At 39.4% G+C, this 21,125-nt stretch overlaps 1 protein-coding gene across 3 annotated transcripts in view; it reads left to right on the top strand.

The window, feature by feature from the left end:
• The window catches only part of RPS6KA2 (ribosomal protein S6 kinase A2), a 285,833-nt gene that overhangs the window by 253,896 nt on the left and 10,812 nt on the right, over positions 1-21,125 (top strand). For all 3 annotated transcript variants that reach the window (XM_072927167.1, XM_030268399.4, XM_002188307.7), the window contains 5 exons: positions 241-366; positions 13,675-13,764; positions 15,277-15,435; positions 16,589-16,750; positions 20,553-20,629. In XM_072927167.1, the coding sequence (XP_072783268.1) occupies positions 241-366; positions 13,675-13,764; positions 15,277-15,435; positions 16,589-16,750; positions 20,553-20,629 (614 nt within the window). The remainder of the gene's footprint in view (positions 1-240; positions 367-13,674; positions 13,765-15,276; positions 15,436-16,588; positions 16,751-20,552; positions 20,630-21,125) is intronic.

The following is a 21,125-nucleotide window of genomic DNA, read 5'->3' on the forward strand; positions in this document are numbered from 1 at the left end:
GCCACTACTTCTACATAGACAATTCCATCTTACAGACTGGAAAAAGGTAGAAATTGAAAAGACACATTTACTTGTTTACGTAAAGAGCTTGAAACTTTTTAATTTGATTCGGAAAAGCTGTTAAGGACAAGAGAGCTCTGTGAAGGAGAGGAGATCAAGGACCTTCTTCAAGAGGAAGCTAGTCCTTGCTTTTACAGATCCATGTCCTGATTTCCTTGTTTCTTTTGTCTTTCCCTGTAGCAGTTACATGGGAACAACATTCACTTTACTGATGGATACGAGATCAAGGAGGACATAGGAATTGGCTCCTATTCAGTGTGCAAGAGATGTGTTCATAAAGCTACAGAAACAGAGTTTGCAGTGAAGGTAAGAAAGCCTCTGGTAGATGCCAGAAATGCAGCTGAGGCTGCTCTGCTTCTTTGTTGGCTTATTTCTTATTTCTAGGTGTTGCTTGGGATTTTTTTATGTTTTGTAAGATGGCAGGTTTCATGATAATTCTTCCACATTTTTCGCACTTCAATCCCACCACATAGAATTCCAAAAGACCTTTGCTGTCTTGCATGGAAATCCTGTTAATCGCTTCAGCCACGCCCCTTGCAAGCTGAATAAGATTTTTAACATAGCCTAAACTGAATCATCATAATTTTTAAAAATGACATAAAAATTATTGCAAAGTTGAAACATTCTTCTTTCTATTCAGTGCTATTGAATAAACAGCATGCAGCCATGGCAGGGTATGGACCAGTGGCAAGTGGTTGTGAGATAACAGCTCAGAGGAAGACTTTCAAACGTGCACTTTTCTTTAAGGAAAAGTTTAGCAATGAAAACACTCATATGTTAGAAAAGTACTTCATGGTTTTTTTCTTCTACCAGAAAGGGACAAGGGTAGATTATAACACAGAATTTGAAAGATCAGGGGAAGTTAGGTCAGATTCTTTCACTCTGTAGCATCTCATGGGAACAGATTGCAGTACATAGAGAAGAGTATTTACGAAACTTGCAGCAAATGAGGAGATCTAGCCAACTGCCAGTGTACTTTTGCTGCTTTAAAATTTTAGAAAAGAGATGTAAATTTTGCTAATAAATGAGATTATGTCTTTGCTATTCATGAGATAAACGACCTACACATAGTTAATAGAATAATATGAAACATTTTATTCTGTCTTATTTTCCACTACTAGACTGATGGCAATGCAGTATCCATGAAAATCCATGAAACTTTTCATGCTTCCTCATGGTGGCCACAAAAATCTGGAAACTACTATAAATCTACAATCTGTTGAAGTCACTGTTCAAACAATGGTTGATTTTTCTAGGCTACACCATAATTAAGAGCATGGACTTACCAGCAGATCTGTGGGCTTGCGTATGAATGTGCTATTATTTTCATTTCTAATGAATGAAAAAAATCAAAGCTTTTCAGTGCCCAGGTCATTTGTGAACAGATGGCATTATGTTATAGTAGGTGTGGGTTCTGTATAACTTTAATCCATGATGAACAAAATGTATACTAAATTTAAGTAATAACTTTAATGTTCCATTTATATCAAGAACTGAGGACAGATTTATCAGTGTAATACAGCCAGTGTGAAACCCAAATAGAAAAACATCATCCCTTGAAGATGTCTGAGTGCCCAAATCAGACAGGGTCCAGCATGCTCAATAGGCTGGATGTTTGGGGTACCTCAGAGGGTCCAGAACAAAGCCAAGTCATGGAGACACTCAAAGCTCCAGCACAGTTCAGCACTCTGATTACTAGGTTTATTCTCTTTCTAATTTTTTTTAAATATTTCCTCTTTACTCCTTTCATTTTCCACTTCTTACAACTCTTTTCTTGTCATGTAAATATGTCTTGATTTTGACTGCCAGTGTAGGCAACATGTGCAGCATCTCAGTTTCTGACACTGTGTGAGTCAAACGTGTAGCACAGATTTGGGGCTGGAGACAGTTGGTGGGCTTATGTTTGTTCTGTCTTTCCAGCAGATTTAGTGCTGCCTCTTTGTTTATTACTTCTACCAATATATTAATTTTATTCTTCTTTCAATTTTATTGTAATTTCATAACACGATTATATAATTTTGTTGTCAGAGTAGCTTGCTTTCAAAAGAATTGCACAATGCCACCCATTTCAAGTAATTAGCACAGGAGTTGCAACTGATATTATCATAATTATATAGCAGTCCCTTTTGACATGCATCCTTTAACTCTCTCTTTAAAAATCATTGTAATTAGGCTCTTTTCATTTCTGTTAGTAAGTATAATTTTCTTGGCGTTCTCTAGTATGTAACACTCACAGGAAAAAGTGTCTGCAGTGATAGTTTGTGTGATAGGCAGCAGCCCCATTTGCCTTGCACCAACTCATTAAAAGCTCCCTCTTTCAGAGGAACTGCCAACACCTCAGAGAGCATCATCCTGTCTCCCTCAGGGGACGCTGGTGATAGGGAAGGAGTTAAGGGCATTATGTGGTGGCATCACTGCAGGGAGACACACACCCTGTCACTGTGTAAATAAATAATCCTCCCATGGAGCCTGCCCCTCACCTTGTTTGCTATTGTTCCATGGTGTCTTACTGAGTCAGGAAATTACCTGGCCAGAGAAACTTGAGTCAGAGCCACAGCCAAAAAAGTAAAACCTTTCCTAGCCCAGAAGCAGAACATACTTAATAAAATGCAAAACACTTCATCCCTTTTCCTTTTGCTGGCCATCTGCTACTAATTGGAGAGCATCTTGTAGAGGTAATTAGATGTCTAGCAGTGCAAAGAAGTTCTTTACTGGTGTTGTAAAAGCATTTGAACAGGTCTGGAGTTTCACTCTTTTCAGAGCTGACTGAGATTAGGCACGTTGCTCACTGAGGAGCTTTTGGAATTTCCCCCAGACACCTCTCTGCCTCTGTAGGCAGCTGTACTGCCTCTGTAAATCCAATCATGGAGCCTGCTGAAGAAAAGAGTTTTCTTGCAACCTATTCCCTCTTCTTCCATGTCATCAGTAAAAATGAAATGCTAATAATAAACTCTAAAGCTATTTTAGACATGCCCTCAGGCTCCTAAGTGCAATATTTCAGAATTCAGACATATCTCCACTTCTGAGAGCATTTCACTACCCTGCAAGAGAAAACCCTGTAGACAGCCAAATTTCCTGCAAATTGAGTCTACCCTGAAACTAGTAACCACCTATCTAGGTCAGTGCAGGTAGATGTTGGTTTAGCAAATCCATGTATCATATTCTACTTGCACGTACATACTCTGAGGAGCTTTTAAAATTTTACTCTTAACTTTCTCTTCATCTCTTTCCCAAGTGAAAAAAAGTAAAAAGCTCTGAAACACAAGTAAGGATTTGTTCATTCTTCTGAATCACAGAATATTCTGAGATGGATGCTTCTGGTAGAAAGAAGAGAGATGGGAAAAAAAGAGCGTTTCTCCTTGGATGGACTACTGTGTTTAAGATTCTTCTGCTATAATATTGATCATCTTGACTACAGCAGGCCTAATGGTTTTTAATAGCAAAGAGAACTGGCATTGTAGTTGTAGTTACAAACTTTACATGGGTATAAATGTAATGGTGAGGTCAGAAGCACAGGAAAATAAGATCAAACTATTAAGTCACATCACTATCTATTGAAAATAAATTAATTAAGTAAAAGAATAATGATAGAGGAGATGGTAGGGGTTTCTGTGGGTGGGAGAAGGTTTAAAATGGAAGCCTAAACAGATTAAGAGCTCTTGTTTGGAGTTCAGAATACTTGGTGAATCAGATTTTTCAAAACCTTCCAGAGATGTGATGCAATTAGCATATTCCAAATGTTTTTCTTTACTTAAAACTATTTCACAGCTTTCAAGCTTGGAGCACTAGTGAAGCTTTTAAGCTGGATTTTTGGATGTGCTTCTTACTGATGCCAGATTAAGTTACAAAAGGACTTCATTTGATCTCCCAGTTTCTAAAGGTTTGTCTATTCAGATTGACTCCTGACCCACAGCAGAGATTACTGGTGGATAATAGCCAAGTAGAAATTTCTGCAGCTGAGCCAATTCTACCCCCAATATTGCAGAGGTAGGTGATTTAGATGCCAGATTCAACACCTTAATGGCAACTGGCTTTTTCTCCAGAATATCCGGCTGGTTAAGTCTTGTGGGTCTTCAGTACCTCCATGCTGTTAGAGGCAAGGCAAAAAACTAGGTTGTATATCCTAAAAACAGGATATACATTTTTCCCTCTTTTGAAGAAGAAAAATACAGTAGAGATAGTCCCAATTGACAAGTCCAACTTTGCAGATGCCAATATTACAGTGGAATTTGGATCTTGAAAGACACGTGAATCTCATGACTTTTCCCTATCTCTGTAATGTACTAACCAACTGTTTGGCTCCAGATGTTCCACAGTTGTGAGCAAAGCCAGAGGTTCCAGTCTGTGTCTGCCCCTGGTATACAAGTTAGTTTCTGCAAGAGCCTGAGTGAATCCCACAGCTCATGTATAATTCTGGTAGCTGCAAAGCACTGAAAGCACATCTATCTAGCATTTTTTGGTGCATGCAGACTAGAGAGAAGGTGCATTTTAATTAGCTACAAAAATTTGATACCAGCATATCAATAAACAGAAATCAGTAATTCAGGAGAGCTAGTGTTAGCAGGCCTGTGTAATCAAACTGGTTATATATGTCTATTTATTTGCTATTGTTTATTTATTTGAGTGACATAGTCACCAAAACCAATTTAAATTCCAGAGTTTTTTCACAATTTCCTTAAACTTCATTTTCCTCTTCCGTTGATGTTCATGATCTTAGTTTGGTTGTTTCTAGGTGGTTGGTGTGAGTAGATAAAATTGCACACTGATCTGAAGGTAGGAGGTTACACAGTAGTATTTAGTGGCTCTACATTTTCTCCTTAGCCTGTACTATGGTTAGGTCAGGAGTTTAGTGCTGAATGCAGTAAGGAAAATGCAAAACTTACTTAGTGAAATAAGAGTAAAAAAAAAATCATTAAATCTCCTTGAAAGTTAAGGTGTCTGTAGATATAGAGAGATTTGCTTAAAATTGTCTCTCCTTAACCATAAAAAGTAAGTAAAGTGAAACAGACAGTGGAAATTTCAGGGAAGGCTTTGTATCTATTTTTGTCTGTTTGGGAGGTACTTAGTGTCTGGTGGAAAATGGATAAATATATCAGGATTTAAATAGGAAGGTCAATGGAAAGTTTGCTAGATGACCCCAGATTTCTTGGCCCCGAGTCTGCCAGCTTGTCAAACCAGCAGGTACTCAGCCACTGCTTCTCCAAAATTTTCCCCCAAAACATGGTACAGAGGTCAGACCCGAGGATATCTGCACCAGTCTCCAGGCCAGAGCCACTGGTAATGCATCCCGTTTAAATTTAGCAGCAGGTACCTGCTGCTGGAGCAGAGCACTGTCAGGACTCTGCCAGAGAGAGGATGGGCTGCATGGGCATGGATCAGATGCTGAGGTCCTGTCTTAGCTCTTGTTCAGTCCCTAGCAATGCAAACCCCCCTTGACTTTGCTGGATGGCTGTCACAGTCAGGTTTGTGTGGGTAAGAGTAGGCCTCTATCACATCTCACACTTGGGGAAAAAATGGCACCAGGAAGAATATAATGTCATGTACAATGACCTCGTTATAAAGTCTGCTAGCCTCTAACTGTCCTTGCTCTTCCTCAAGATGGCTTATCAAATTATCTATGAAACACACATATTTTTGCCTCTGCAAGATCATACTAACAATATTTATAGATACTTTCCAATATTTTATTGAGAAAGTGTTTCTGACTGCAGTCTGGTCAAAATTTTTCATTACTATTTGCTTTCCTTCCCTGAATATGTAATGCAGCTATTCAGTGTTTTCAAATAATTCATAGGATGGAAATACAAATATTTGAATACCAGCATCAGACAAATATTTCATAAATATGTTGCTAGTGTAGTTACAGTTTTATTAATACAGTTCATATGCAGACCTATAGATTTCTATCTTATTAACATGCTTACATATAAATGAGTTTTTCTTGTAGCACCTGAGTAGCAATACTAAATCCTGTGAGATCATGTGCTCTTTTGATATCTATGGTTTAATATAGAATATTTGTAAATTAGAGAAAATCTGTAGTAGAAAATATGCAAGAGTTACAAGGCAAGCTCTATCAAGAGAACTACAAATATGTGTGATGTAAGACAGACAAGAGCTCGGTGGGATGCGATCAAAATCTATAAATATCTCTAAGGTGATATAAATGATGGATGACGACCATTTGGCTGCTAAAGACAGCAAGGGAAGACAGAATGTCTTGGAGCTGAAAAAGGGAACTTCAGGGGGAAAAAGTCTCATTGTAAGAGCAGTTGTTTAAGCAAACTCTTCAAGGAAATGACTGAGATGTCTTTCCTTTCACATGCCAAGCAGCAGGATTTGTCATAGTAGTGGAAATGTAGCCTTACAAAATGCAGTCTCAGTGGTACAAGACCCCTTCTTACCTTGAAAAACTACAGAAAACACTTAGCAGGTTTTCTCATTAAATTTGTTTTATAAAGCTGGACATCAGGAAATAATGTGGGCCAGATACTCACAGAGTCTGAAGCTTACTCAAGCTTTTTGGCAGTGGGGCACCAAAGCTGGAAGCCTATAGGGTGTCATTTAGGAGATACAGGCTTTAGAGCAGATTTAAGCAAAAAAAATCTTTGTCCTTCTCTGAACTGGCATAGGGAGGGCTGTTTTCTAGAGTGCTCTGCAAAGAAACCAGCATTAATAGCCCTAATAAGGGCTAGTTGCAATACTAAAAATGATTGCAAACAGCATGGAGGGTGTCCTCTAGATGTGATGGAAAATGATTTACAGTAAAATGGATGAAGCAGCATTGTTGTCTATGAGGATCTTACACCTGATCTGTGAGAGTATTTTTGAAGGCTTTCTTGGTTTTCCCTTTCCAAAAACTTATCAAAGGGCCTGACTTCCACCATGGACCAGGGTCATTATGTACGCTGACCATAACAGAAGGCAGCACAATGGTGTCCTCATTGTTTAAAATTTGGGTTTTCCAGAATGCCTGCAAAGCTTCATTGGGTCTCACTTTTCTGTTGTTTTGAGTGTGTTTAGATAGGAGTTTGACTCAATGTTCCTGAGAGGTCCCTTCCAACACAGCATATTCTCTGATTCAATGCTTTCTGCCAGATAGTCTCCCCAAAGAAATAAATCAGTTCTCCAAGGAGACACTGCTAGAATAGCTGCAGCTACAGCTTCAGAAAGGCTACACCAATACAAAGTGCTGGGTTCTGCTGGAAGGACATGGGAGAGGGCAGGGCAGAGAGGCAGGAGTGGCTTGAGCATTTCTACAAGTAGCCAGCTTGTTTCTAGCAGCAAGAGCCATTGCTGACTTTTGGGGTAAATAGGGTCGAAGCACTGCTTAAATTCTTAACAAAATATTCAGAGAGGGCAGGCAGAAATACAGAAATGTATGCAGGCCACCTTTTAATCTCAGTTTCTAAGCAAATCTTAAATGTGAAGAGTTGTAAATCTCTGGTGCAAGGATTCCTGCAGCCTCCTTCCCATTTAGTCACAAAGCTCTCGGTGTCTCTTCCCTTGGCATGGCTGAACCTCTGAAGAATGTGAGAATATGGTATTTCTCTCTGCTAACTAGATCTTTTCTGAGACCTGGGATCAGGCAGCAGTTCTTCTACAGCTTAATAATATCATGTTTCTCTTTGCTAATTTGCTTGCCAAATACCTAAAGTATTTTGGACAGAATTTGGTCCTTTGTGCCTCTGTTTCTCTTTTGGGGCCATTCAAATTATGTTTCTTGCATTTGTCTTCCATACTGATGTAATAATTTTTCCCCTTTATAAGTTCTGAATATGATTCACTGGTTTCCATATCTGAAGCTTTCTGTAGAAGGTGAGAGCCGCCTTGCAGTTATTTTATGGACTGAAAACTCATCAGTCTGATCCAAGGTTTTGTGCTGAGCGGAGCAGACTGAGTGCAGAGCCTTTCCCACTAAATTATTCTGCTTCCAGAAATGAAGACTTCTCCCTAAAATGAGCTTTTCTGTTTCATGGGTGCTATTGAAATAAATTTGGTAATGTTTCTGCTCTGCTTAGAAAATATGTGCTACCATATAAGTGCTAATTAACAAGAGCAGTTAATTAACAGTTCCAGCTGACAGCTTAGGAGTACTAAGTCAGCAGACGGTGTCAGCAAGTGGGTGTGCTCTGTGTGCAGAAATGTTTAATGTCTCACCTGCACAGCTTGATCAGATGGGCAGTCCTTATTTCAGAAAAGTATTGCTAATTAGGCATGCTTCTTCTTAATAGTAATTTTTCACTATTTTCCTGAAAGATTTATACATGGGTAGAGGGAATGAATTTCTGAAGCCAATCAAAACTAATAGCACAGCAAATAGTCCCTCAGAAACTATTAGGCCTGGAAAAGTTCTCCTTGGAGGCCTCTTAAATTTAAAATTATACCATGTTCTTTTAAATAATATTAGCCTTTCTGCAGTGATTTTCATCCAGCTTGAGTTATTTGACATCAAAAAAGGAACCAAATTAAAACAGATGCTTGGCATGAATAGACCTTATTTTTAGGAGGAAATATTACTGAAATGGAAACCTGTACATTTTCCAGCAGCAGAGAACTGAAGAACTCTCTCTGTGTGACACTTTCATTGGAAAGTATTGTAGATGAAACTGTCAGGTTAAAATCTGTGTGCTGTCACACCTCCTTTTTTCAGAAGAGAAGCAAATCCCACTTATAGTCAGTTTCACTAGTGGTGCCCTGAATTTTCAAATACATCACAATGTAGATATAATGTGCAAAGGGACACAAAATTAATTTTCCTTTCGCTCATCATTTCCTTCCCTGAAAAAGGAAAGGATTTTTACAGAGACTATCACATCACACTATGTAATGAATCTGTTCTTAAAGGAGATTAACCTATGCTTACTTTCCAAACAGACTATAGAAAAAACTGCATATAACAGAAAAAAAAAAAAAAAAAAAAAAAAAGCTGTTTTAAAAAGCATATAAAACTCCCTTCCTCCTCCATGCTTTTTCCACAAAGCCATTCAACATTCCCTAGTGCTGGTCAAAAGGAGCTTTACATCATCCCACTGCCTTAATGCACTGGCAGCCTCAGCTGTGGCTGCACAAGTTATAACAATGCCCAGGTGTCTGCCCTACCTTCTGCTGGACTTTGTGTTGCTGCAGCTGGAACTGGGACTGTACCAGCAGCTCAGCTGCCGAAGTTCACACTCTGGTATCTCAGTTTCAGCTGCCAGGAAAGGTCACTTGGGGCAGTTGAAGATAAGGCAGATTAAAAGATCATTTAATTGTTTGGTCATTAAAGAGGCACAAGGTCCTTTCTCCCCAGCACAGAAAGGCCCAACAGAGCAGTTTCCTTGCTGCTAGCTTGAGCATAGCCTGGCCAGAGCCCCATCCTTTCTCCTCAGGCTACTATCACTGCTCTTCCCGTCAGTGTATCCATTGTTTTTTGCAGTCCTTTTTCTCACTCTCTTGCTTCTTTCTCACCTTTTCTTTTAGGCTGTTCATTTTCCAGACAGCAAAGGTAGTTACACTGTCTCCTCCCACCTCTTGCCTTTTTCCAATCTCATAACTGTAGTGATGGAGAACTTCACGTGAGAAACCCAACCATCCTCCATTCTTCTCATGAACCGTCATTCAGGTTAATTTCAGTGTTGGAAAAGGCAATTTTTATTAGCAGGGCTGGTTCACTGAAAGTGGATTAGGAAGTGCTCACATGTACCATTTCTTTGGCAGGTATGTAAGGGCTGTAAGTCCTACTCGGTGGGTGGTATCAAACAGCTGAAGGCTCCAACATCTGCTGATGGCATAACTAGGTCCAGAAGAAGAGGTTTATCTACACAGTTGGAAGCATGCAAATACCTTCACAGAAAGGCAGCAAGCAAATATATATATACTGTCAATTTAGTTGCTGTGCCAATTTCAGCAAGGCTTTACCCACACAGAATTTTATTGATACTCTCTTTTATACTCATTAGTCTGCTCTGGCAAGCCTAAATCCATTGAAAACCCATTAGTAAAGAAGAATTAGATGATTTTTTCCATGCAGAAGTCTTGTAGAAGGACTTGTAAAAACTGGACAGATGTGTTCATTGAGATTTTGAAAGTATTCTGTCCTGCTCCTTTCTTCCTTAATAGAGTAGCATTCAGTATTGTCCTTTAAAGGAGCTTGACTCATAAAATATCATGAGGTTATTACCCTAAATCCCACTGAGGAAAGAAAATGCACCTTTTCCTTTCAGTTAGTCAGTTAGTCACACAAAGGATGTGATAGTTAAAGAACAAACAAATCCCCTGTCAGAACAAATGACAGTATCGACTGTGCTGAGCACATTTTACTCTGAAATTCTTTCATACACTGTTTGACACAGACAAGTTTCTGAACAATCCCTGGGTGTCCATTGCACAGAAAAAAGTCTATTTTCTTTATGGCTCAGTTTCTTTCTCTTCTGAAGGGCAATGGACGACCTTTGTGCGTCACAGCTCTGCTGGGCCAGGGTACAGTAGAGCTCATGTTACATTTTCAGTTAAGTTTCTTATACATTATGGTGGCTTTTTGAGTTGGTCTTCTTCACCAAATATCTAAAGAGAGAAATAGAAAAGTAGCATCATAACATATCACTCAAATTCTCAGGACTAGTAGCTGAGATCTTCCCTTAATTCTGTAATAGAGAATATTTATATGTACATTTTAGTTGAATTCAAATCAAAATTAGTTTCCTAAAGAAAAGACATCATTGCTTGCACTGGAAGAGCTGCAGGACATTCATGGGCTCTCCCAGAGGGGAACAGAGAAGAGGCTGTATTCATGCAAAATACAGTGTCTCAGTGGAAACAGGGAGTGGGGTGGCAAATGCTCTTTTTTACCACATGAAATTCTGGGTGGATTTAACAGCACACCAAAAAACTCTCTGAAAGTGTTATAAATCACTGCACAGACTGCCCAAGGAAAGAGTGAAGACACCATCCCTGGAGGCATTTAAGAGACATGTAGATATGGCACTTTGGTTTTGTGATGGACTTGGCAATGCTGGGTTAGTTGTTGGACTTGCTGACCTCAAGAGATCTTTTCCAACTTATGACTTTGTGAAAAGAAAGATCAGAACTGAGCATAGCAATGGAGCTGTGGGCATATCTAATGGACTGCTGTGGCCATTGCAACATACAAATAAAGAAACAGTGCATACTGCAGCCAATCTGAGCTGCAGAGGGATTTCTGGTGAAGTTGCAGCAGACACCTCCTCTGCCTCTTTAGCAGTCATGGGCCAAGTGTAAGTCCCAGGGACACTGAAGAGAGGCATTGGCAGGGTGACAATCTCTTGCTGTGGAGGAGAAAAATGGTTCTGGTCTGTCCAATTAGACTGTCCAGGGACTGAGAGGAATTTTGCAGGTCCCTTCACAGCTCTGACAGTGATTTGTGGTGTGGTTTGGGGCAGTTTGTCTATGTAATCAGGGTATCACAGGTTGCACACACATTAAAACAAAAAGAATGCATATTAAGTGGGACTGTCTTCAATTTGTATCTACATTGCGTATTGTGAGTTAGAAGCATTAAATGTCATCTGCTGCTGTTGCTACTACATCAGTAGCAGAGTGCTTTGGGTTATGTTGGTTTTAGTTTTGTCAATAGCTGAGACTATTTTTGGTTTGGAATTTTTTTAGGCCTAATATATGCATTTATAGTTCTGCATTATTAATAGCCACTTATAATTTTCCATAGCTCTGAATATTTGCTTTCACAGGGAACTGCAACAGAAAAGGAATCTGGAATATATAGCTTGGTACAGCAGCACAGTGATAGTGGTACTTCACACTGGTGGTAATACTTGCCACAGTAGGTTCTGCTGGTTTGTACAAGGCCAGCAGATGCTATCAGGGGCATGAGTGAGTTGCTCCAGTAACTGGACAAGAGGTTTATCAGTGTAGCCAAGGAAGTGGCCCTGGGGATCTTTTTGTATGTTAGGCTTACTGGTTGAGTGGGACACATTCAGTCACGGTGGTTGTACTCACAGGGAGTCAGTCAATTGGGGCTTTGTTGGCTTCTTGATAATGTCTCAACTAAACTGGGACAACAACAGCAGAAATTTGTATTTAATTCACCTATTCTTGAGGTTCTCCTTTATTTATTAAAATGTGGACAACAACCATTTACCTGCATCAGCTGCCTGTTGCACTTTCATTTGTCACATTTCTATTAATTCAGAATCAAATCACTGATATGGCTTCAGAGGCATACCTGAGCCAAGGACAATTACTGGCCATCATTATCACTACACATACATGCCAGTCATGGTTACTATGAAACCTCTGATTTATATTCAGTTATGCATTATTATGGCCAATGCATAAGATTCTACTCATGTACTTGAATTTGTATCACTATAAATAAACCATGAAAAATGCATGTATTTTATAAAAAAGCAGGCAGGCATTTATCCTCATTAGCAAAAGAGATTTTCAAAAAGCTGTTTTTTCCCTGCTAACATCATCATTTTAAATTTGTGCTCTGTGCCTAACTCTTGGAGAGAGCGTACCACATTTAAGTTTGGAAGCCTTGAAATCCAAGGCAATAGTGGAAATAATTTTCTGAAAATACCACCCATTCCACTTTGGTAAACCTGTTATTCAAAAGTACTGCTGTTGTTTTCTAGGAATAAGAAGTACAGCCAAAATAGTGTACTCCTATTCCTAGTGTACTGCTGTTTCTAGTAGAATGAGTCTGCTGATTTCCTGTGCAGTTACTCTTGAGATTCCAAAATGCAGAGACTTCCCTTATGCTTATTTTTTGTTCCATATTTATCATTTAAATCTGCAAAGTGAGAAACATTATTCAGTGCTCTCAACTGGACAAATGACTAAAGCTCTTGGCCTGACATGGCAAATATAGGTACCTCAGTGATTCTTCACTGAGGAGAAGTCAGTGATCTCCTGATAGCTGGCTTTCCATGCAGTGATGCTCTCTAAGCAGCAGATGTCATGTTTTTCTAAGACCTGTTGCTACAAAACTGAAAACTGTGCATGTCTCAGTATATTTTCTAATAAGACAAAAGACACTGACTACATAGAAGCGATCTATGAAGCAGATTTCTTTCCAGTTTAGGAATGTGTAGAGAGTTTGGTTACATGGCCAAATACAATGTCTGGTCACCCTGTTGTTCACCATAACAGCTTGGCCCAAAGAGTCAAATGATTACCAATAATTTCAATTCAAATCTCCCCTGACAGAAAATGTCCATACATTTTCACATACATTTTCATTTCTGACAAATATATATGACAATTAATTTCTATTAATTTATCAGCATATATACAAGCATATGCCAATATTACAATTCTGTCATTTTCTTCTGTCAAAGAGGTATTTGTTCGATTTCTAAATGACACTTCTTGTAACTGCCATTATTTATGGGTAAACAGAACTGTAGGCATCAAAAAGAGGACCTACGCCTCCAGAATCTAAACCAATTATTGCTCCATCTGGCTTTGGCAGGCAGTTCAGCATGGCTGTCAATTGCACATGGTTTGAGCTGTCCTCTCATAGAATTAATAGAAGAATTTTGAATAGTAATTTGTTTAAACTGTAGGAGTTGGTTGTTTTGTACTTAGTGCTGCTAACTGGTATTTGACTACACTGTCCTTCCTTTGTTCCAGATAATTGATAAGAGCAAGAGAGACCCCTCTGAAGAAATTGAGATACTCTTGCGATATGGACAGCATCCAAACATCATTACTCTTAAAGATGTGAGTAGTCTATGAGCACTTCAGCATTAAATGATTTTCACCTTCTAGTCAGGCTCACTTATTTGTTCATGTCTGGAAAATTCTTCAGTTGAAGGTCCAAGCTAAAACCTTACCCATGGAAATCAAGGAGAAAAACATGACTTAACCAATTACTGGATAGTGTTTGGAAAGACTGGTCAGGTTATGCATTCTCCAGTTCTAGCTAACAAACTGTAAATAAAACCAAGGGGGCACAGTGCTGAAGAATGAAAAATGGGTTTGGATTTGCAGCACTATTTAAAAGGAGATCTTCCTAGGTGGGTGTTTTGGGGCACTGCTGAATACACACAGCAGTGCTTCTGGGCTGGGGGATGATCTTTCTCAAGCAGCAGCCATTCCTGTGTAGCCTGTGCTATCTGCTTTGCTGGGAAGAGGAGAGCTCACAGAGTCACTAGGACTTCCCTCAATAGTGTTTTAATGCCAGGGACTATTTGCCTTCTACTCCAGCAGCATGAGAAGTCATTAAGGTATTTTTCATCAGCATTTCACATGAAAAAATAATCCTTCACTATGCTTAAATGAAGTAATGGCCTTTAGTCAGAGGTGCTTTACTTTAGCTGCCTGAAGTCTCACCTAAGATTGTCCACACCATGTCAAATTCAGAGTTTACAGAACAAAACTCTGCTTGTGTCAGTGGCCAGTACATTATGGTTTAGACCTTTAGAAAGTATATGAGAATCTCCTAATCACATGCCCTCAGAAAAGTCTCACCTAATTCCAAAGTGTTAAAGAGTATCTCAAAATCTGTGAAAAATTAGGTTTTTATATTCCTTTCCAAAAACATTTAGCATTGATGACTATAACACCACCTATTATTGCAGTCCAGATAAAGGATGATGACATGAAAATGGTTGTCCTCCAATTTAAATGATAAAATGTCTTTTACCAACTGCCATTGACATTGAATGTAAATATGTCTTGCAAGCGGATATCAACAATATATTCACCAGATCTGCAAATATAAACTAAAAAATACCATTAGATGCAAGTGTTGGCCAACAGTATAATACAGCTCTTTAGCTGATCATTAGTCAAAGGGAAATATTGATATTTGAAATGGCAAATGTTACTCTGTGGAAGTGGAAAGAGAGAACGCTACTGAGAAGAATGCTTGGATGAGAGCCAGCAGACATTTGAAGCTGTGTGGAGTGGTGCTGTTTTTAACAGCTGAGCCTGCTGTGTTGACATGACAGAAAACCAGGAAAGCTACATTTCTTTGTGGACAAATCAGCGAACTGCTAAAGACATCAGAAAAAAGTAATGATTTAAGTAATTTTATAAAGTTTTCTTTTTAGTTGTTGAGCATAAGGAGCCCATTTCCCACACATTTGCTGATAGCTTCTTCTTGCAACTTCACACACAAGCAAGCCAACACTGTGGTTAAAGGACCAACCTTTACCAAGTAGATGGGTCCAAGATGTATTTATACAATACGTTTATACAATGAATGCATTTATTGTGTTACTGTTCCAGGTCTATGACGATGGGAAGTTCGTGTACCTGGTGATGGAGCTGATGCGGGGAGGCGAGCTGCTGGACCGCATCCTTCGGCAGAAGTGTTTCTCAGAGCGGGAAGCCAGCGCTGTGCTGTGCACCATCACCAGGACTGTGGACTACCTACATTCTCAGGGCGTAAGCCTTGCTTTTTTGGCTTAGCTGCATCAACCTTCCTAAAATTCAACTTCTTGAAATAGCAAAATAGTTGTGATTTTGCTTCTCTGAAGTGTTAATATGTTTCCTGCCCCCTAAAAAAAAAAGTATCTCCATATTTATAGTTACATTTGGTTTGTGAAATAGGATCATTGGCTTTTTATCTATTTTCCACTAAATTTACACATATCAAAATAGTGTTTTCTTTCCCACACTACAGTGATTTTCAAGTTCATGTACTTTCTTGAGGTATTAGTTGTTGACTTTTTATCACAATCATTATTGCAGGACCTGAACTTTTAGCAACACTTCAAATAGTGTAGCTGAATCAGCAGATAGGTAGAAAATCAAGTGCTAGGCTCTCCAAATGAAGTGACAGTTTGAACAGCTGATGGGAAAGACTTCTGATATGCTGTTAAAATCTGACTTTTAAAGTCTAAGCTCTTTATATACAATAGTTTGAAAGTCTCTTCTTTTCTGCATTTCAGGGACAAACAGTATGGATAACTAGTCAAATATTTACTGCTTTTCCTGCTTCATGATTAAAAGAAAGTGCATTTTATGCTTTGCCTTCTATGCTTTCATGGTAATTTTTAAGTCTTGCTAAAAAGGCTGTTTTTTTGCCACTGAAATTCAGCATGTCTAGTAAAACACACAGTCAAATGAAATTGTGTGAATACATTTTGAAATTAAGAAATAAATGAATCCTTCCTTTCAGGTGTGAGCCACTCACATGGACAACCACAAGAAGACCCTGGTACACTTTTCTCCCATGATGTAATTTATTCTTCACCTTTCAGCTGAGTATTCAAGGCCATCAAGCTCCAGGAGATTCTGCCACCAAGATGTTTGTACAACAGCCCACTTTAACCACTCTAAGAAATTGTCTCCTCTTAGAGGAGCAGCTCCATCTTAATACACTGGTAGAGGCTGTTAAACATTTTGTCTCTCATTGTAACAGACTTGAATATTTTCCCTTCATTTTTCCAAGGCTTTTAAGTAACTTTTTTCCAAAACTTAAATATTTTCAGCATGAGCTCTTGACCTACCTCAACCAGCAGACCAGAAACAGCAGCCAAGCCTCAATGCTCCCTGACCTCCTCTTCTCACTTGTTTCTCACTATTCTTTCTTAAGGTCGTGCACCGAGATCTCAAGCCAAGTAATATCCTCTACATGGATGAGTCAGGAAACCCAGACTCTATCAGGATCTGTGACTTTGGGTTTGCCAAGCAACTCAGAGCGGAGAACGGGCTGCTCATGACTCCCTGCTACACAGCCAACTTTGTCGCTCCTGAGGTAGGATCATATTTCAAAGCCTGCAGTAGTAGTAAGTGTGTCCTAGGAAGTAGTCCTTCCTCCCTTGCTGGCTTTACGAGAGGAGCAAGGCAGAAGCCAGGCTACTGGCACTTGCACAGCCTCTATTACCATAACTTTCCTATTCCTGTCCTGTCACAGCAGTTGTTTTTCTCCTGACAGAAGCTGGTGTCTGTGTTGGACTGGTGCACATAATGCTTTGGCTCATTACTGGGATAAATATAATTTTTTCTCTAGCTTGTTCTGATCAGACTGCTTTCCCTCTAGTGCACTGCATCAGAACAAGATGTAAATCTTGATGTTAGGTTGGTCAGAGACGTTGTGGAGTCTCCTCTGGAGATATCCAAAAGCCATCTGGACACAATTCTGAGTGCTCTAGTGGGCCGTGCTTGAGCAGGGACGTTGAACTATATGATCCTTCCAACCTTCCTGCTTCTGTGATAAAACTGAAAAGAAAAATCCTTGCACAAAATCCTTACTATGCTGAAATCAGTGAGAGCTTTATTGTTGACTTCACTGAGCTAAAGAAACAGGGAGAGGTGGCCCTGCATCACTGGCAAGTGCTGCTCCTTTCATGCAGCCCTGCGGGTGTGGGCTGGAGTCAGATGGCTGTTTCATGGCTTGGTCTCTTTGCTGTACTTGACCCATGAGATGTTCATGTCTGCTTCCTCACAATGAAGGAGCAAGAAGTTAATTTCTTGGGTAATAACCCATTTCTTGGAGGGATAAAAATGAAAAATTTTAGTACTTGCAATACACTGCTTCAAAAGTGTGTCTTCCTTTACCTGTTTTGGTCCTTATAAGAAAAACAAAGAACTGCTATCTTTCAATACTTCATCTGCTCTCTACTATCAAATACCAGTGTCTCTCAGTTCATATCATCTAGCAATCTATTTTTCTCCCTAATTTTCTCTTTCTCCCATGCACATCTGTGACTGGAAAGAAAAAAATAGGGTCATCTTTCTGTACAGGATCCTTTCATGATACCAAGTTACAGGAATCACAGCCTTCCATCATCCGAAGGAGAATTTGTTATATAGAGACTATTGCCAGAGCAGTATAAATTCAGAACAGATTTTCTTGAGAAAAAAAAAAAAACAACCTTCCATTGCCAAGATAGATTGGTTTGGGGTTTTTATTGAGGTTTGGTTAGGCTTCCATTTTAGAAATGGGAATGAGCTGTTTAAAATTATCAAAGTAGATTGAAAAAGTTGTGCGGCACCACAGCTATTCAATTTCTAGACCACCAAAAAAATCATATTTGCAAGATTTGAAGCATTCAGATTTCTTCCAAGGTACAAGATGCTTAAAATAGGTGTAGCTATTTTTCATGATGTGCTCTTCTCTTTTCATTATCAGACTCTTCTGACTGGAACTGAAATCAGAAATCACACTCCCAGACATTCGTGATGAGTAAGACAGGTCCTGCTAATGCAGGAGACATTGGAGATTAATTGAAACATTACCAGAACTGGCAGAGAGCTTACATAAAGCCCTAAGTGCTTTTGCCTGTTACCTGTGATATAATGCTGCCCTCCAGCCTAGATGTGACTTTCACATTCCCTGAGTCCAACTGCAACGTCTGCCACACGCTCATGAAACTAATTAAGGAGGCAAAAAGTCAGCTGAGCTGGTGACAAAGAGGGCGGTGACCCAAGAAGGAGGACATGTTTACCACTTGGATCTCCTTTATTTTGGAAACAGTTAATTTGGAGTAATTTGGGGTTTAGGTGATATCAAGAGCAAAGATGAAGGCAATGTGAAAGAGGCACGCTGCCACCTAGTGCAAGTCATGCTGCATGCGAGGAGGAAGAGCCAGGCTGTTGTACTGCTGATGCAGTAGGGTACTTCTGGATAAAGTAAAAATATTTTCTTCTGCAGGTTTCCTACAGTATTTGTGAAGAACTGCTGCTTTGTGATTTGAAATTATGAGGGTTTTTATTTGCTTTTGAACCCATTTACGTCCTGGCATGTTAAAACTGAGAAAAACCTCTATTTGAAACACTGTTAACTCAGTAAGTCAAAACCTACAGAAATAAAAGGAGTTGGACAAATATCTGAGCCATTCTCAGAACTGGATGAAGCCAGGGTATCATTATCTCCAGGATACCATTATCCCTAAAATGTCCTGCTATGGTGTGGCACTAAGAACCAGTTTCTGCCTCTATTTCAGATCCCACTAAGTTCTGTAAGTGACCTAATTATTTTGGGGTTGTGTAACCACTTGCTTATTAACAGTCTCCACTAAGTATCATCACTGCCCCATTTTTTATGTCACTTACCTTGGACTTGATTGTTCTTGGTTACTGGAGGAAAACAGAAGAAGTGAAATTGTAACTGCTCAAAACGCAATGAGAACAACCACAGCAAAAGATAAATGTTGGGTATTCAGTCTCACAGGTGAAGCAAGAAGAAACTGAGTTTGTCAAATAGCAAAGAAGTTTTTCCCATTAAAACGAACATTAATAGAGAGGGAATGAATGCAGGAACTAAAGAAATATAAATAAATAAATCAGCCAGAAAGCCTACATCTTACGTGCAGAAGAGAGAGGCAGAAGCACGATTTTACCAGCTTTGTCAACAGGAGGAACTGCAGCCTTTTTTCTGGTTTTGTAGCTGTGGGAGTTTTTTGGCTTGTTGGGTTTTTTTCCAGGTAGCAAATGTTTACTCAGCAGCATACCTGGCAGATGGTTGCTTTGCCACTCATCATTTATAAAATCTGTCAAGGCAACATTTTCTTAAACTGCTTTTCCTAAGTGAATTTGGTCTTTTCTGTGGTAGACATCAAATACTTAAATCATTTCTGGGTAATAAGGCTGTAGGTCAGAGAAAGACTTGCTGAATTTGTACATTCCTTTTTCATGTGCTTTGCAAAATATATACCTACTGGTCCATCTAAAGAGGACAAAACTCCTTGTGTGTCAGAACTGAATAAACAGAGGGTAGTTTGCTTTTATGAGAAGATATGGAGGTGGTCCTTGAGCTTAGTTGGTGACTTCACTTTCACTTGGACCTGCACTGACTCAATAGGCATTTCTTCTAGTATGCACTAGCACAAATGAAATCTGGACTGTACCCTGAGTGCTCCACCTTGCCATCCTATATCAGTATTGAACCTACTGCTCAGATCTTTGCTGACTACTATGGGTCTTGTTTGCCCCATGGGAAAAGGGGGTCAAGTTTTAGCCTGCTGTTAACTCCAGTCTAAATGTGACCACTTTTCTTTATACAGAAGTAAGAGAAGCCTTTTGGCATTCATCTTCATTAGTCTGACATTAGATATGCTTCAGTGTGCATCAATTTGCTGTATCAAATCCAAACTGAGCTCAGTTGGAATCCTTATCACTGTCATTTAGCCCCATGATGCATCCACAGTGTTGTTGGTAACTTTTATGTTAGGAGGATATGTTCCAAATTATAAATGAGCGCTTTTTTTTTAATGAAGCATTTTAAAACAGTGAAATATTGTTGTGCTTTGCTACATGTTGGATGATCAGAGGAACTCCCAGACTCCCAGGCTCCAACAAACTGCACTCATCTTTCACTTGTGAAGGGGAAAGATGTGCTGAGTTTAACCAGCCCATTTCAGCCAAGGCTTTACCTTGCTCCATAGCACTACTGGACATTTTGATCCCAAGGCAGCCACCTGTTCAAGGCAGATACCCAGCTAAGCCCTGAGAATGTCAGCAGACACAACCACTAATCAGTGCTTTTTGTAGATCAGAAGCTAAAAATCCGTGAATGCAGATTAACCTGTTTTCATCTCTCTCTTTTTTTCCCACAGGTCCTTAAACGCCAAGGTTATGATGCAGCCTGTGACATTTGGAGCTTGGGGATCCTGCTGTACACCATGCTGGCAGGGTGAGTGATGAGGTTCTCCTAGAGCAGCAGTCTCCAGTAGGCTCAGTACTGATTAAACCTGAAAGGAGTCACATATAGGGATTCTGGCCTCCTTGAGAGGTGTGTTCAGTTGTACAGTGCAAGAAAATAGATGTCAAGACTTAAATTAGAATAAGTTTTTTTAGGATGCATAAATACCTTCCACACTTGACAAATTGTTTAGGTTTTTAACAGAAAGTACCTGTATGCACTGATACCTAGACTCCTGAAGGGTTCACTCATGACTTAAGCAGTGGGAAAGTTTTCCATTAGGAGAGGTGCATAGGAGTTTGAAGAGCCTCATCATGTTCACCTTATCCTTGGAAGAATGTTAATTCATTCTATTGATACATGTATTCTCTTCAGCTTCGTTATTCTTCATTTGTTATTGTTATTGAAATGTCTGAGTGCCTTTAAAAGCTAAAAAAAAAACCCACCCAAATATAGTTTTCAGATGCTGTTTTAAAAATAGGATTCA

The sequence above is a fragment of the Taeniopygia guttata genome, chromosome 3 (genome assembly GCF_048771995.1).
Source record: "Taeniopygia guttata chromosome 3, bTaeGut7.mat, whole genome shotgun sequence".
NCBI lineage: Eukaryota > Metazoa > Chordata > Aves > Passeriformes > Estrildidae > Taeniopygia > Taeniopygia guttata.